This window comes from Coregonus clupeaformis, chromosome 35, assembly GCF_020615455.1.
Source record: "Coregonus clupeaformis isolate EN_2021a chromosome 35, ASM2061545v1, whole genome shotgun sequence".
In the NCBI taxonomy this organism is placed as follows: domain Eukaryota; kingdom Metazoa; phylum Chordata; class Actinopteri; order Salmoniformes; family Salmonidae; genus Coregonus; species Coregonus clupeaformis.
In genome coordinates, this window is record NC_059226.1 from 14010717 (window position 1) to 14028911 (window position 18195).

At 44.5% G+C, this 18195-nt stretch overlaps 2 protein-coding genes across 7 annotated transcripts; both read right to left on the reverse strand.

Annotated features, from left to right (window-relative positions):
- Positions 1–1923: 1923 nt before the first annotated feature.
- On the reverse strand, positions 1924–12216 carry si:ch211-198p11.6. Of its 6 annotated transcripts, none has more exons than XM_045210644.1 (5): positions 11958–12216; positions 6062–6126; positions 3398–3508; positions 2737–2889; positions 1924–2659 (listed from the first exon to the last, which is right to left on the reverse strand). In XM_045210644.1, the coding sequence occupies exons 2-5, from the start codon at positions 6065–6067 to the stop codon at positions 2573–2575; spliced, it is 357 nt and encodes a 118-aa protein (XP_045066579.1). In that variant the 5' UTR covers positions 6068–6126; positions 11958–12216; the 3' UTR covers positions 1924–2572. The 6 variants fall into 6 exon arrangements, 3 of the variants coding, with proteins under 3 accessions (XP_045066579.1, XP_045066578.1, XP_045066577.1); XM_045210643.1 differs by lacking the exon at positions 11958–12216 and adding an exon at positions 6457–6672; XM_045210642.1 differs by lacking the exon at positions 11958–12216 and adding an exon at positions 6597–6664.
- Positions 12217–16362: 4146 nt separating this feature from the next.
- On the reverse strand, positions 16363–17484 carry LOC121550791 (serine protease 27-like). The gene is made up of 3 exons (XM_045211145.1): positions 17466–17484; positions 16768–16930; positions 16363–16663 (listed from the first exon to the last, which is right to left on the reverse strand). Exons 1-3 carry the CDS (start codon positions 17482–17484, stop codon positions 16363–16365), a joined length of 483 nt encoding a protein of 160 aa, XP_045067080.1.
- Between the last annotated feature and the right edge of the window lie 711 nt (positions 17485–18195).

Genomic DNA, 18195 nt, shown 5'->3' on the forward strand with positions numbered 1-18195 from the left:
TCTATAATGGTCACTGCATCCAGTTTAAATGGCACCCCTTTTCTCGCATCCTTTGGACACAGTGTCAAACACCAGAGGCCAGAATATTGCAGATTTAGTAGTAGCATCATGGGAATCCTTGAAGTATCGTTGTTCCTCATAGTGTACATTCTGTGTTCTACTAGTACATTCTACTGTTCCAATGGAAGTTCTGGTGGTTTGTCAAACATCTGCTGGGTCTATAGGATAAGGACACCATAAGCCTGACTAAACAGCAGTACATTTAATTCCAAGTGGGAGATGAAAGTTTTCCTTTTCCACATCAGGTTGACTCAGTAACAGCATGAACTTAATCTCATATCTATTAAATGAAGTTGCCCCAAATACTGCATAGTAACATGGGAGTTTAACCCCTTTGGGAGAAATATCTTAATTACATGTAACAGTTAAAAGTGAGTTAATTAATGCTACCAAAGTACTTATAACATACTTAGTTAATAGTAACTACCGGTACATGTTTGTTTTGGCACAATGAAATGCAAAGTGTTGCTAAATATTGGAAAACAACATCCGGATAACCAACATGTCCTAGCTTGCATGGATTGCATGCACTGTCCAAAATACATTTGATAGTGTTGGATCATGTTGTCATTTGGTTAATGTTGGCAGGCTCTCAACTCTTCAACACAGATATGAATCAATGTTATTTATAAACATGGCAGCATTAAACATGGCCTACATATGAGCTCAAAAGATGGCATAGCCTCAGTAATACAGCTTCTAACCCTGTCCCACTGCATGTGCTGTAGCGAACTATACACCAAAAGATTACATGATTGGCTATTGAAGAGTAGAATGCCTGGGATGAGACTACAATACAACTAGAACCCTATCATCAGGCCCAACAACGGTATTGTGACTAACATGATAACATTCACAATATCATTCACATTCTGTACATACTGTGCAGTCTGCAGACTGACACAGAATACACAGAGAAGGGTTATGGTCAATGCCTCCTGCCTTTTCTGAGGTGGAGGTATAAGACGATTGTTGTGAGAGAGGGAAAGTAGACGATCCTGAGAGCGTCGTAGGCCCACATGGCTAGTATTTATGCTCTGTTCATGACCTTTGACATTTGGCCAGCCTAGCTAATCTTAGCATAAACAGCAACAAGAGAAGGGCATACCAACCTTCACAAACACAGGACAAAGGGAATGCATGAGAGGTGGCGGAGAAAAGGTCGGAAAGGTTACAGAAACAGAGTCCGAGAGAAACAGAGAGAGAGATGGTGTGTTAGAAACTCACATCACTTAGACCACACAGAAAAGTTATGCAATGGGAATGACAATAAAATGCCTTAGAAAGAAGTGATTCAATCCACTCACTGCACCCTTCGATGAACTAAACTTAAACCTGGTGACCTTAGAGGATGGGTAAACCCAGCTCTACTGCTGAAGGAGGAAGAATTCACTATCTGTTCCCCAGTACTATCCTCCACCTGCCACACTCATGACAGGATGTCACCTGGAACAACCCAGTCAATGGCATTTGGGTACCTTACTCCACAAACCAAAGCAATTTTATGTCCCTTGACTTACAAGCAACATAGGTTTACCACCAGTCCCACTTATGGTAGTAATTCTTCTGAAGTGAACTTCCTGCTGTAACTGAGCCAAAAGATACACTCTAGTGTGTAGGTTTTCAGGCAAGTCAGCTGACTGCAACACATTTTCTTTCCTGTGTTGGTACTTCGGAATGTATTGAACATTGATTTGGGACAGTGGTCATTGTCAAGTGACAGGGCTCATGTGACAGTTGCTATTAGAGAAATAATGATGGGACTGACAGTCTTATGTTGCTTGAGGCTGGGAGAGGACCATACTGAGGAAATGTCACAATATTGCGCATATTTTGAGAAAAAGAAGAACCGCACAGTATATTTCATCAGGAAAAAAAGGTTTATTCCTTTCCGTGGATTTTCTTTTCTAAAGCACACATTTGTCAAATCTCCAACAATGAGATATACAGGCCATTGATAAGAAGTTTAAAAATAGTCATCTATAATTTATATTGGTCAATAGCTTAAAAAGTACAAGTCCACAGCGTCAAAGCTACAGTATATACATATGTATTGTGTAAAAACATGAGTGTAAATGTGATAAAAATAACTGATGAATTAATTAAGGAACAACTCGGGGTGCAACTCGATATTAGGCAGGTGTGCTTAATGTTTTGTACACTCAGTGTGTTTGATTGCTGCAGAGGCACAGAATTGTACCTAAGTAGATGCCCTATATTGTAATAGCACTCTAATAATGTTGTTCTCTCTTGGACACATATGGCACAACTATCCATAAACTAGCCTTTGACTTTAAGGCTGTGTGTTAAAAGGATTCAGATTGTATTTTCATATTGGTACATACATACAGTAACCCATCCTGTCTTCCCTTTCCATTTCTCTAGGGATGAACGGATAACTCCTTAATTTTGCACAAATTGTCCATTAACATCAAGGTGTGAATATGTAAACATGCTGTGCGTCTTGAGTTAGGATTCATCATTCAATCCTACCGCTCCTCCGTTTCTCCCTCTATCTGAACTTGATCTCGAAGCAGAGGCAGTTGAAGGACTCAGATTCTGGGGGTTGGCAGGTGCAAGCACGGTCCCACATGTTACACTTTGGGGAAACAAAGCAGGGGGTAAGAACAAGTGATTCAAACCCTGATTGGTCGCACACTCAGGGGTTTTACTCACATTAGGAAGAGAGGGGCAGGTTGAGGGGCAGGTCTGGTCAAGGCACGAGCGCAGTGATGGCAGGCGACAGTTGCACGACTCTGCACATGCTAAACAGTAATCGAATGGGGCGATATTTGGACAGCAGTCACCACACTCAGGACAACACTGTTCCTGTAGGGCAAGAGGCCATGAATGAATTAACATCACTCTCACCAGTCAAACCATATCGCTATTTGCTGCTGGAGCTTATGGTGGAGATAGTTTGCTATGGTCAAGTACAATTTGGGGCCTACATTAAAAAAGGCAACGTCAGCCAAACCTATCTGCAGCATCAGTGCCTCTCACTTGAAGTATTTAAAAAATATATTTGATTCAGCAAGGTTCATCTTCCTGGCTTCGTTGAACTGCACTCTTTTTTTTTGCAACATTTGCAAGGTATCTGCACAACAGCATACTGTCTCTCAACTGGACAACAGCATATCAGGGATGTAGCTCAGTTGGTAGGGCATGGTGGTTGCAACGCCATGGTTGTGGGTTCAATTCCCAAGGGGGGCCAGTATGAAAAATACAAAAATAATGTATGCACTAACTGTAAGTCGCTCTGGATAAGAGCGTCTGCTAAATGACTAAAAATTAATTAATAAAAAATTATATCGGGATAGGGAAGTAAATGCTGTACCTTGAGGCATTGGTGGAACCATAACGCCATTGCAAGGAAAATAATGTAAAGACCAACAACAATCATCAGTACAGCGGGAAGAGGGAGTGTGAGGCCCCACACAGGCAACACCTGAGGAAGAAGAGAAACAAGTTTACTGTGTGCAGGAGATGGCATGTTCAAGATTACACTACTATGAATACCATGCTACATTAGTTCAGTGTAAAGTTAGCTAGATAGCTATGCCTAGCTAATAATGTAAAAAAATATATATTAGGTCTGCAAACAAGCACACACACCGGCCACAATGTGTTTATAATGCTGCGTTGGTAATAGATGGGATGGCTGACAACGTCACGAAAATGATGTGCGCGCATTGGGCAGAAGTCAGCCTGTTGTTGTGATTCTGGATGGCCAGATTGCTAGCAAGAATGACAAGAAACTGCCACGTGGGGACAGTGTTGCCAACTTATTTTTTATTTTTTATTTGTTTTTTATTTTACCTTTATTTAACTAGGCAAGTCAGTTAAGAACAAATTCTTATTTACAATGACGGCCTACAACGGCCAAACCCGGACGACGTTGAGCCAATTGTGCGCCGCCCTATGGGACTCCCAATCACGGCCGGTTGTGATACAGCCTGGAATCAAACCGAGAGGTCTGTAGTGACGCCTCAAGCACTGAGATGCAGTGCCTTAAACCACGCCACTCTGCTATATTTAGCGAGTTTTCAGACCCCTCTAGCGACACATTTTCAAAAAAGCGACTAGCAACAAATCTAGCGACTTTTTCTGGTGTTATTGGAGACTTTTAGAGACTCTGACGTGAAAGCACGTATCGTTCTTACTCTTCTCAATGAGCAGCGGGTGCTTTGTTACCCCTGTCCCAAAGCACTCACAGGCGGCCCAGTCCTTGCGCAGCAGTCCCTCCCAGCTGCAGTCAGAGCAGGAGATGTTCACCCCTCCACGTCCAGACTGCAAATGAATCGCGCATGCAGGAAGCCGCCGCTGGCTGATCCCGCCCTGTAGGGTGTTTTTTTATCACTTTTTGTCTCTCCCACGACGTTATTCCTCTCTCCTACAGCATCCATCACAATTACATGCACATGGCCAATTATGCAAATTAGGTGATGACGTCATTTAGCAACTTCTAGCGACTTTTAGGACAGCCAATAACTACTTTCCTTACTGAGGAGTTTGCAACACTGCGTGGGGAATCGTGTGGCTCATTTCAGCTTGTTATTGATACCATGTCTTGTTTTGAGGGTTTTTCACTGATATAATGTTAGTGCTAATATGGCTAAAATTCGCTAGCTAGCTAACCAACAACTTTAACAATGTAAAAGACAACAAATGGTCATTGTGCACATTTATTTATGTTTTCAATAAACATTGGTGACTAAATATAGCTTACATGTTGTCAACAATCTAAGCCAACCTCATCTGTTTTGCTCCATGGTTGCACGCACATCGTTTTTGTTGCTGAACAACCAACCCATCTTGTTCAACCGAATTGAAAAACGTCTGTGTGAGCATTTGAAATAAGATCAGGATCAAAAATGTTAGCTCGCTAGTCCAAGATTCTCCCCTACATGCAACCATAACAGAGGCAGGGGAGAAAGGATGGTGATCCTGATCCTGCTACTGCTGTCTGCCGTATCACAAGCAGTTGCACCTGATTCAGCCTAGCCAAATATTTGTAGTGTTCTATCTGTGTGCTAGTCAAAATACAGAAATATAATCAAGCATTTTGTCAACATTGATGCAAGTTGTAAACTGGAGGTAGACTGTCTCCCTACTACGTTGACTTCGGTTTGCAGTATGACAGTAACTCACAAATATCTTTGATATAGATGTTTTTAGCAACTTTTGGGGTAGCTAGCTAGCTTTAGCTTGGTACCTAGTTAGCACCAATGCAACCAGCCTGAAAACAATGACCAGTAACTGCAATCATTTTCAATATTCTTAGCAATGATTTGGGAATCCATGTGACTAAGTACTAGCTAGGCAGCCACTTGTTGTTCTCCTATTGAAATCGACCTTCAGTTCATGAAAATAACTAGCTAGCTAGATAACGAACTAAACAAGCTAGCCAGCTACTGTTACCCAGCCCTGTTGCCCCAAGCTAACGTTATAAGCATGGCTAGTGTGGCATGACCGGACCGGGTCCGACCATCACCGGGTCATCAACCAAATACGAAAACTGTCTTATAAATTAGGGGTATTTTAGATGATGAAGCCTAGCTAGATAGTTAGCTAGCTATAGTTACTGAAACAGATTGTCGTTTTGCTATGTTTTTTAGGGATACAATTGTTTGCATCCAACAGCTAGCTAGCTTTTTTCTGACCAGCACTGTCCCAGAGCTTGGGTAAGTGTGTCTGCCTCATGCAGCAGGTGCAGGAGAGAACTTTACCAGCATCATATTACATATAGGTGAATCACTATGACATATGAAATACTAGCGATAGTGTAATCAATGTTTAATAACTATGTAAACATTTTATGAACGTGTTAAATTAGTATGTGATGTGCAGTCATATTCAGGTCCTGATTGGTCAACAAACTTATTTGACTTGTCAAATAGTGGTATTTCATGCGTAAATGTATTTTTTATCACGTAAAGCAAACACCGTTCCATAATATGGTAACTAGCTAAAACGAGAGTAGTCTGTAAAACATACATACCATCATCTCCACTATTTATCTCCTTCCTGCTCCTGGAGCGTTTAAGGGACTCTCATTTGTGTCGGCTGTTTGGTGGATGAAACCAGCAGAAAAGAGGCAACGTTAACAGTACCAAGCTAACGTACTGTATCGAACTAGCTATACAGTAGCTAACTTAGCTAGCTAACGCGTTAGTTAAATCAGGATTGGACATGGCTGGCATACAATCGTGTTAACGTTATCTAGCTAGCAAAGAAAGGAACCCAATCTAGTAACGTATTTTAAGCGATTTCACACATCGTATAATTTTGGTAACTAGCTAGCTATCAAAGTCGAACAGCTGGCTAGTCAGGGTTTGTAAACGGACGTGCCTAGCTAGCGACGCGTTGCTAACGTTCGTTAGCTAGATAACTTACCCTCATCCCACGATATATATGAATACATAACTTCTACCGGTATGTTATATGCAGAATTGCCTTTCCTAACATTTAGCTCGTGTGTTTACTTAAAATATATTCTAAAAACCGTTTAAACCATTATGCGTTAGCTAACTTACGTTAGGTTTTCATAGCTAGCTAGCTTCACACGCTACAGTCGTTGCTGTTGAAGTTGCCATAGAAACAGACAGCTCCCTGTGAGGGACATCTTCTTCAGTGGGGTTTATCGGTGGTTGGCATCCAACGTTACGGTGCATTACCGCCACCTACCGTACTGGAGTGTGGGCCAGAGACAGGGATAAACTAAATCCTACCTGCCAACCCCGTTTCTCTTAAAAAATATAACACAATTTGAGACTATATCTAATGACGCTCTACTCAATATACTCTTTAAACTAATTTCCTGTATCCTCTTCTCCCTCATACTAAATCTCCACGCCCCCCAGAAGCAGATGAGTGCAAGCGGAAGGAGCCTGTTGTTGTGGTGGGTCGTACCTGTGTTGGGGACTTTTGTCATGTCCCTGTCACTGTGGAGGGGGTGCCCTGCTCTGCCCTGGTGGACACTGGGTCCACAGTAACCCTGGTGAGGCCGGATATTGTGCCAGGTTGGACTCAGTTTGAGCCCACAACTGTGCAGCTCCGCACAGTCACAGCTGAGCTGGCACCCATGAAAGGGAAGGGAATAATGACTGACAGTAGGGGGCAGGACTGTGCGTCATCCTGTGTGGGTGGAGGCTGACAGTAGGGGGCAGGACTGTGTGTCATACTGTGTGTGTGTGGCGGCTGTGCAGGACCCTTGTATCCTGGGGTTGGATTTTCTTAGGAGCACAGGCTGCCAGTTAGACCTAAATGGGGGCACACTGAGCTTCCAGGGAGGGCCGGCAGTCACCATGGCCCCCCCTAATGTCACATTCACACAACCCAACAACCCCCTTACTCCAACAGTTAAAGCAGCAGAGACTCATGGCTGCCCCCCCTCCCCCACATCTGTGTGTGACTTTTCCCCAGCCCCTCTGTCACCTACGGCTGTGTGTTACATTCCATTTACATTTTACATTTACGTCATTTAGCAGACGCTCTTATCCAGAGCGACTTACAAATTGGTGCATTCACCCTATAGCCAATGGGATAACCACTTTACAATTATTATTATTATTATTTTTTTAAATTTGGGGGGGGGGGGTAGAAGGATTACTTTATCCTATCCCAGGTATTCCTTAAAGAGGTGGGGTTTCAAATGTCTCCGGAAGGTGGTGAGTGACTCCGCTGTCCTGGCGTCGTGAGGGAGCTTGTTCCACCATTGGGGTGCCAGAGCAGCGAACAGTTTTGACTGGGCTGAGCGGGAACTATGCTTCCGCAGAGGAAGGGGAGCCAGCAGGCCAGAGGTGGATGAACGCAATGCCCTCGTTTGGGTGTAGGGACTGATCAGAGCCTGAAGGTACGGAGGTGCCGTTCCCCTCACAGCTCCATAGGCAAGCACCATGGTCTTGTAACGGATGCGAGCTTCAACTGGAAGCCAGTGGAGTGTGCGGAGGAGGGGGGTGACGTGAGAGAACTTGGGAAGGTTGAACACCAGACGGGCTGCGGCATTCTGGATGAGTTGTAGGGGTTTAATGGCACAGGCAGGGAGCCCAGCCAACAGCGAGTTGCAGTAATCCAGACGGGAGATGACAAGTGCCTGGATTAGGACCTGTGCCGCTTCCTGTGTAAGGCAGGGTCGTACTCCCCCCAGCCCATTCCCCCAGCTACCTCCACGACACATCCCTCCGTGAGCCCGGGCCACGCCCCCCCAGCCCATCTACCCCAGATGGGAGAGGAGAGGACGCTGTCTGCAGTGAGGGAGATATGGGAGAGGAACTGTGTTGGCCTTGACCCCGAGCAGCAGGAACGGTTGTGATAGTTGCTGTTTGAATTCAAAGACAGCTTTGCACTGAGTGAGGAAGAGGTGGGTCAGACTCATCTGGTGCAGCATGAGATCGACACAGGTGATGCTCGGCCCATCAAAATGTGTCCCCACCGTATCCGCTGGCACGCCAGGAGGCGGCAGACAAGGCTGTGTTGGAGATGCAGTGGGCAGACTTCATCGAGCCCTCAGACAGCCCCTGGGCGGTACCAGTCGTCGTGGTTCCTAAGAAGAGGGGCAAGCTGAGGTTCGGTGTGGACTACAGGCGGCTGAATGAGGTAACCAGGAATTACTCATACCCCATACCACACATTGATGAGTCGCTGGACCTGGTTAGGGGGTCCTCCTGGTTCTCCTCACTAGACCTCCGTAGTGGCTACTGGCAGGTGCCCCTCTCCCCAGAGGCCAGAGCCAAAACTGCGTTCTCCACTAACAGAGGACACTGGCAGTTCAAGGTCCTGTGCTTCGGCCTGTGCAATGCTCCAGCTACTTTTGAGCGTTTGATGGAAAGGTGCTGGATGGTATGCCCTGACAGGAGTGTCTGGTACACCTCGACGACATTCTGGCCCATGGCAGCTCCTTCCAGTCAGCCCTGGGGGCACTACGGCGTGTGCTGGAGAGGGTGGATGCCGCAGGCCTGAAGCTCCACCCTGAGAAGTGCCACTTCATGAGAAGAGAGGTGTCCTTCTTGGGCCACCAAGTGGGGAGGAGGGTATCAGCACCACGGAGGACAAAGTGGGGGCTGTCCGAGACTGGCCCACCCCCACCGACCAGCATCAGCTGAAGAGCTTCCTGGGCCTGGCCTCGTACTACAGGAGGTTTGTACGGGGCTTCTCAAGCGTCACTGCTTCCCTGAACCGCCTGCTGCCGAAGGACAAGGCCTTCACTTGGACAGTGTAGTGCGAGGAGGCCTTCAACACCCTCAAACATGCACTGATTGAGGCCCCCGTGCTCGCCCCCCCTGACCTCACCTTGCCGTTTATCCTGGACACAGACACGAGCAATGTGGGCATGGGTGGGGTGCTGGCCCAGGTGGGGCCAGAGGGGGAGAGAGTGGTGGCTTACTTCAGCAAAACATTCAACAAACATGAGCGTGTACTGTGTCACCCGGCGGGAGCTCCTCGCTGTTGTGGCTTCCATCAAACACTTCAAGTACTACCTGGGTGGCCTGCCCTTTACTGTAAGGACTGACCACTCTGCTCTCCAGTGTCTCATGTCTTTCAAAGAGCCAGAGGGGCAGGTTGCACGCTGGTTGGAGGAGCTTCAGCCGTACGACTTCACAGTGGTGCACAGGGCAGGGGCACGCCACTCCAATGTCAGTGAAGACACTTGCCAGTTGGTCAGTGCATGCTCGGAGTACACGTCCTGGTAATTCGTCTGAATGTTGACCTGTTTAAAAGTCATACTCACATCGGCTACGTAGAGCGTAATCACACAGTCGTCCGGAACAGCTGATGCTCTCATGCATGTTTCAGTGTTACTTGCCTCGAAGCGAGCATAGAAGTAATTTAGCTTGTCTGGTAGGCTTGTGTCACTGGGCAGCTCGCGGCTGTGCTTCCCTTTGTAGTCTGTAATAGTTTGAAAGCTCTGCGACATCCGACGAGCGTCAGAGCCGGTGTAGTACGATTCAATCTTAGTCCTGTATTGACTCTTTGCCTGTTTGATGGTTCGTCGGAGGGCATAGCGGGATTTCTTATAAATGGCTATTGTAGCTGGAAACGGCAGATTTTTTAATGGAATATCTACGTAGGCGTACAGAGGCCCATTATCATTAACCATCAGTCCTGTGTTCCAATGGCACGTTGTGTTTGCTAATCCAAGTTTATCATTTTAAAAGGCTAATTGATCATTAGAAAACCCTTTTGCAATTATGTTAGCACAGCTGAAAACTGTTGTGCTGATTAAAGAAGCAATAAAACTGGCCTTCTTGAGACTAGTTGAGTATCTGGAGCATCAGCAATTGTGGGTTCAATTACAGGCTCAAAATGGCCAGAAACAAATAACTTTCTTCTGAAACTCGTCAGTCTATTCTTGTTCTGAGAAATGAAGGCTATTCGATGCGAGAAATTGCCAAGAAACTGAAGATATCGTACAACACTGTGTACTACTCCCTTCACAGAACAGTGCAAACTGGCTCTAACCAGAATAGGAGGAGTGGGAGGCCCCGGTGCACAACTGAGCAAGAGGGCAAATACATTAGAGTGTCTAGTTTGAGAAACAGACGCCTCACAGGTCCTCAACTGGCAGCTTCATTAAATAGTACCCACAAAACAACAGTCTCAACGTCAACAGTGAAGAGGTGACACCGGGATGCTGACCTTCTAGGCAGAGTTGCAAAGAAAAAGCCATATCTCAGACTGGCCAATAAAAATAAAAGATTGGCAAAAGAACACAGACACTGAACAGAGGAAAATTGAAAAAAGTGTTATGGACAGACGAATCGAAGTTTGAGATGTTCGGATCACAAAGAAGAACATTTGTGAGACGCAGACCAAATGAAAAGATGATGGAGGAGTGCTTGATGCCATCTGTCAAGCATGGTGGAGGCAATGTGATGGTCTGGGGGTGCTTTGGTTTTGGTAAAGTGGGAGATTTGTACAGGGTAAAAGGTATCTTGAAGAAGGAAGGCTATCACTCCATTTTGCAACACCCTGTGGACGGCGCTTGATTGGAGCCAATTTCCTCCTACAACAGGACAATGACCCAAAGCACAGCTCCAAACTATGCAAGAACTATTTAGGGAAGAAGCAGTCAGCTGGTATTCTGTCTATAATGGAGTGGCCAGCACAGTCACCGGATCTCAACCCTATTGAGCTGTTGTGGGAGCAGCTTGACCGTATGGTACGTAAAAAGTGCCCATCAAGCCAATCCAACTTGTGGGAGGTGCTTCAGGAATCATGGAGTGAAATCTCTTCAGATTACCTCAACAAATTGACAACTAGAATGCCAAAGGTCTGCAAGGCAGTAATTGCTGCAAATGGAGGATTGTTTGACATAAGCAAAGTTTGAAGGACACAATTATTATTTCAATTAAAAATCATTATTTCTAACCTTGTCTATGACTACATTTCCTATTCAAACTAATTTCATGTATGTTTTCATGGAAAACAAGGACATTTCTAAGTGACCCCAAACTTTTGAACGGTAGTGTACATATCGATAACAGTCACTTATTAATAATTTACCTCATATCAGTCTCATTCTGAACGTCGCAGACTTCTAGAATCTGCACAAACCCGAGTCTTACTGATCATTCCGTACCACACAAATTGATTTGATTATTTATTTACTACCAAACTAAATGATAACACAGGATACACACACACACACACACACACACACACACACACACGGTATAGGTTATTGATTAGAAACTTAATACGATGAGGACAGGTCCCTAGCAGACTAACACAATATGACACTTGTTACAAAAGATGGAGAGTTAAAGAAAGAGAGAGAAAGTGATAGAGGAATAGAAGCAACACTTGGCTACATTTGGGAACTACTCTCACAGTAATCCTAATACCTTGCCCTGAACTGCCAACCCTTTTGGGTAAGAAGTAATGCATGTATTTACGTGTTGAAGGTCTTCGTCTTGTATCTCTGTTGGACCCTTAGTGGAAAGGGTTCGATTGGGCCTTTTCCTTTGGATGGGCCTTCTCCTTCGTTCTCAGGTGTAAGGCTCTGATTGTCCACAAGAGGTCACAATGTCCTTCTTCTTAGTTGTCTGTTTACTTTCACTCATTCTGGAAGCTGAGCTGTGTCGATGATCCCCAGTGGGGTGATGAGAGCAGTGTAGTAGACGATGGTTTGAAGAGAGTAACATGATGGTCCCACTTAAATTCACCTTCTTAGATACAGTACTTAGAACAGCTACTCAGCCATAACATTGATTGTTAGAGAGGCGACTTTGTCATCTTCACCTCGTGTTGAATTTCAGGGTCGTAACCAATGGAGACCTAAGCTGCAGCTTGAGTCCGTCTGGTCTGGTATGTTAATTCTTAACTCAATCTTTTATACCCTCGGGTAAAAAGGGGCGTTTCCGTTATACTGAAACGCTCTCTGAGCTCCCTCGGGCGTGGCTAGTTACGAGGCAAAATATCATCATCACTATGATCTTGTTAGAAAGCTAAAATCACATTCCTATCTTCACAAAATGTTTGTCTTCCTCCTTGATATTTTCTACACAAGGTAAAGGATGTATACCTGATATACACAGTGTAAAAGCTCTTCAAGTCACAATGTTTTCATTATAACGTCTTTATACCGTCACAAAATATACATTAATTTTCCATATTCCATTTCTCATCATTCCCAACATTCGGATGTTGAAATATATTGTCCCAGTGTTCATTGTTGGATGTTGAAGTTTTTGGGTGGCAAACCTTCTGTAACAAAGGGATAGTTATTTCCCAATACTGAGGAGCAAAGGGAGAGATTCCCCTCCTGCCTAATTTATGACCCGAGTGTTAAGGTGTCAAAACAGCCCCCCCCCCTCACACTCCAAACTCCACTATGGCCAAGAACAAAGAGCTGTCAAAGGACACCAGAAACAAAATTGTAGACCTGCACCAGGCTGGGAAGACTGAATCTGCTGTAGGTAAGCAGCTTGGTTTGAAGAAATCAACTGTGGGAGCAATTATTAGGAAATGGAAGACATACAAGACCACTGATAATCTCCCTCGATCTGGGGCTCCACGCAAGATCTCACCCCGTGGGGTCAAAATGATCACAAGAACGGTGAGCAAAAATCCCAGAACCACACGGGGGGACCTAGTGAATGACCTGCAGAGAGCTGGGACCAAAGTAACAAAGCCTACCATCAGTAACACACTATGCCGCCAGGGACTCAAATCCTGCAGTGCAAGATGTGTCCCCCTGCTTAAGCCAGTACATGTCCAGGCCCGTCTGAAGTTTGCTAGAGTGCATTTGGATGATCCAGAAGAGGATTGGGAGAATGTCATATGGTCAGATGAAACCAAAATATAACTTTTTGGTAAAAACTCAACTTGTCGTGTTTGGAGGACAAAGAATGCTGAGTTGCATCCAAAGAACACCATACCTACTGTGAAGCATGGGGGTGGAAACATCATGCTTTGGGGCTGTTTTTCTGCAAAGGGACCAGGACGACTGATCCGTGTAAAGGAAAGTATGAATGGGGCCATGTATCGTGAGATTTTGAGTGAAAACCTCCTTCCATCAGGAAGGGCATTGAAGATGAAACGTGGCTGGGTCTTTCAGCATGACAATGATCCCAAACACACCGCCCGGGCAATGAAGGAGTGGCTTCGTAAGAAGCATTTCAAGGTCCTGGAGTGGCCTAGCCAGTCTCCAGATCTCAACCCCATAGAAAATCTTTGGAGGGAGTTGAAAGTCCGTGTTGCCCAGCGACAGCCCCAAAACATCACTGCTCTAGAGGAGATCTGCATGGAGGACTGGGCCAAAATACCAGCAACAGTGTGTGAAAACCTTGTGAAGACTTACAGAAAACGTTAGACCTGTGTCATTGCCAACAAAGGGTATATAACAAATTATTGAGAAACTTTTGTTATTGACCAAATACCTATTTTCCACCATAATTTGCAAATAAATTCATAAAAAATCCTACAATGTGATTTTCTGGATTTCTTTTTCTCATTTTGTCTGTCATAGTTGACGTGTACCTATGATGAAAATTACAGGCCTCTCTCATCTTTTTAAGTGGGAGAACTTGCACAATTGGTGGCTGACTAAAGACTTTTTTCCCCCACTGTATATATATCCCTGGCATATTACATCATTCATGCAGCAGCATACAATACATTTTTGGACTCACCTTGTTGTGCTCACTTGAACAGGAAGGTGGCGCAGTGGTCCTTCGTGGGCAAATTTTGGCATCAAAGTCTGGCATTCTCTGGATTTATGGTGCTTTCAAGACAACTGGGAACTCTGAAAAAAACAAGGTCGAATCATGTCGTCAGTGATCTTCAGGTCGGAGCTCTAGAAGAGGCCCGAGTTCCCGACTTGACATTCCAAAACGTATTTTCCCAGTCTGAGCTAGTTTTTTTTCAGAGGTCCCAGTTGTCTTGAACTCACTGAATTCTGAGATTTCCCAGTTCTGTGTTTCCAGTAGTTTTGAGCACCGCAGAAGTCATGCTGGATTGACAGCATGGCCGATGTTAAATGTTTATCCTTTTAAACTTGGAAAAGAGACCCTTAAACCCAGACTTGGACCACACATCCACTCCACTGAATAGCAGGCTAGTGATTGCTTTGCAATGCTTGCAGTTAGCCACTGATTCCTTCCAAACCACTCATTGTTGAATTTGCGATTTCCAACTTGTTGTGTAATGTTTATGTCCAATGGCCGATATGCACAGATAGGTTTTATCTATCATTTCTCTTCATTATTTCTCTTCATATGACAAGGATTGAAAAGGATTTGCTAGTAGATTGTCGACTTGATTCATGATGATGACTGCTAGCTTGCTAGCTAAGATTTTGAAAGTATGATGTTGACATGATTAGTCCAATCAAAGCTATGGTAGATATAACGTGATTTGACGTCATTTTATCTGTGGCCAATGACCTTGAGCCTTCTTGGTTGGGCACGTCTAATGTAACTCTATGGCAGCACCCAAGGGGCTTGAATTTTCGAGCTCTACCCGTAGATTTTGCAATGACATAGTGTCCCAATGAGTGACAGAACACTGAGCTAATCACGGCGCAAGTAGAGAACATTACCAACCCCTACACTCCGTATTTTCCGCTGGCTGCCCCACCACCACAGAAAGCACTGAGCTTGGCTGAAACACCTGCATTTTGGAGCTGCCTTACTCAAGAAAGCAAAAACGAGACCAAGTTTGTATGCGGCTTTATTAACTCAATGATTTTTTGATATTTGTTTTACATTGTTTGCAAACTGATATGCGACACATATTAATGCCAAAATAACATGCAAAACAGGCACAAAAAAATACAAATATATATATATATATATATATATATATATATATATATATATATATATATACAGTATATATATTTTTTAGCTAAACAGGTGGGGCTCAAAACAGGTGGGGCTCTGCCCCATCTGCCCTGAATGACGGGTCGCCACTGCACATCGTACAAACAAGGTACTCGTAGAGTGCTGGAAACATGAACGAAATCTGAATACAAGCTTTGGTTGGCTAGGCAATGGCATGGCTATAGAGATGGGGTTGTTTGGGAGGGAGTTTAGCCCCTCTGTGGTTCTTCCTGCTATCCCACCTTGGTTTCTCCCTCAGCCAGTGATATATCTGGGGTTGCTTGAAAGGGTAAGATATGTTGAGGAAGGAGTAGATTCAGTTGTAAGTGAACATTTAAGAACACAGTACTATGCTTTCTTGAATATATTCACAGATGGATCTAAGGACCCAAAACGGAGAGGACAGGTGCAGCTTTTACTGTTCCTGAGTTGAAGGTGGGAGTGACAAAAAGAGCAACGGATCATTTATCTGTTTACACAACAGAGTTGTTGGCCGCCAACAACTCTGTTGTGTAAACAGATAAATGATCCGGTGTGGCCAGACAGGGTAGTCATCTGCTCTGACTCCTGTGTAGCACTGATGAGCTTAAATTCAAGTGTGTCTCAGAGCAGACAGGATGTATTGTATGAGGTGTTGCAGTGCTGGTATAGGGTGAAACAGATGGGGGGTATTTGTGATGTTCCTCTGGGTACCAGCTCATGTGGGAGTAGAGGGGAATGAGGAGGTGGATGTTATTGCCAAGCAGGCTCTTAAACATCCTAATGTTGAGATGGAATTGTCAATCAGTAAAGCAGAAGCCAAGGGGTTAACAAGAACAGTGGTTAAAAACAAATGGCAAGAGTTGTGGAACAGGGAGAGTAAGGGAAGACACATGTATAAGATCTAGGAAAAGGTGGGGGCAGGGAGGAAAGAGCGACAGAGCCTGGATTCAAACCAGGATCTCTAGTGGCACAGCTAGCACTGCGATGCAGTGCCTTAGACCACTGCGCCACTCGGGAGTGTGATGTTGTCAGTGTTGGTGGTTCCCCAGCCGGTGACCCAGCTAGTAGTGCCAGCATAGAAGGAGCTACCTGGTGCTGCCAGGCAGACTGGCTGGATGTAGTTGGTAAAAGTCACGGGGGAGGAGAGCTTCAGCAGACACATGTCGTTGTCACTGGTACTACTGGTGTAGTTGGGGTGGCGGATGATCTGAGCGACCGTCTTGCTCACCTCGTTGGGGTTGGAGCCCTGCTGGCTCTGACGACCCAAGGAGACCACCAAATTTGATGTACTGGTGCTGAGAGAATAAATATATAACTATTGTTGTAAAAGAGTGGCTCAATTGAGTTTTGATTAGGTTTGGTGCTAGGGTTAAAGGTTAGGATTCCTGCAAATTCTTACCTGGGGAAGCAGTGAGAAGCAGACACCACCCACCCTTTGTTGATGAGGGATCCCCCACAACAATGGTTGCCGAATCTGCGAAGACTGGCCTGCCATGGCCAACTCCCTGCAAGAGCATCCTGACCCCCCATGATCCTGGTGTTAAGAGGAGGGTTTCCACACACTAACAGTGACAGAGAAGGATGAGTTATTTGGAAGGTCATTGGTGAAAAGGTCACATTAGTGTAACAGTAGATTATAAAGGTTTTAATCATGTTTAGAGAACATCTGTAAGTGGTGAGAAGGACTTACCACTCAGCTGCGAATGAGATCCTGAAATACAAGACAGAAATAAAACTAAATCCCTTAACCCTCAACAAAGGTGTAATCCCTTACTCTCTGTTTCCAAACCCTGGCATTTTCACTAGGTACACACGGTTCTATCTAGAACCTAAAAGGGTTTCATAGCCTGTCCCCATGGCAGAACCCTTTCAAGAACCCTTTTGGGTTCCAGGTAGAACCCTTTCCACAGAGGGTTCTACATGGAACCCAATAGGTTTCTTCAAAGGGTCTGCCATGGGGACAGCCGAAGAACCCTTTTGGAACTCTTTTTTTCTACCAATTAACATCAGCATATGTCCCGATTGTCATAACATACCGATTAACATCAGCATATGTCCCGATTGTCATAACATACCGATTAACATCAGCATATGTACCGATTGTCATAACATACATTGTCGTCTTTCTTTTCATTTTGGTCTTCGGCAGGTTTTTTTACGGCTGTTATTTCAACATTTTTTCATGAGGCAAGTTGAAGTTCGGTAGCCAAAGTCTATGCCCCTTCATCGGTGATTGGTCAACAGTACTACTCCTAGTAGGAGTGGGAACATGAACCCACTGGTAACAGATGTCAGGTCAACATCTAGTTTTGATTTACATTTCAATGTGAAATCAAAAATTTTTTACCATGCCATTGGATTTAGGTTAAAAGTTGGGTGAAAAAAAGACAAAATTCCCTTATGTTGATTACTTTTTTCAAATCCAATCAGTTTTTCACATTGATTCAATGTCATCACATTTAATTTCGGGGTTGAAATTGTGTGAAAACAATGTTGATTCGACCTGTTTTTGCCCAGTGGGAAGTGTTTATTGTCATTCAATGAGAGACGACTAGTTTTCATGCAAATATTTTCACTTGAGAAACACTGCACCAAACATGCTAGATGTAAAATTGCTCGACTACGACCTCTGCAAAAACGTCAAAATTAATGACAGATTTCTTGATTTATCTTAGATTAATTTGGACTGTTTTGAGGAAGTGTTTCTGGCTATGTTGCTACAGTGGCTCAAGAGGGACAAACAACAGTAATATTGCAGTTTTTCAAGCGAAGGACTTTAGGGAGTATGCGATAGCCTAGCTGAGTTCTGCTGGGAGCAAACCGAACC

Bases quoted from the DNA above. Each gene is read 5' to 3' on its own strand.
- si:ch211-198p11.6 (XM_045210644.1), bottom strand. The intron at 2,890-3,397 runs GTACAGCATTTA...CTTGCCCTACAG, and splicing joins GGTTCCACCAATGCCTCAAG to GAACAGTGTTGTCCTGAGTG. The intron at 2,660-2,736 runs GTGAGTAAAACC...GTTTCCCCAAAG, and splicing joins CCTGCCCCTCTCTTCCTAAT to TGTAACATGTGGGACCGTGC.
- LOC121550791 (XM_045211145.1), bottom strand. The intron at 16,664-16,767 runs GTAAGAATTTGC...TTATTCTCTCAG, and splicing joins GCTTCTCACTGCTTCCCCAG to CACCAGTACATCAAATTTGG.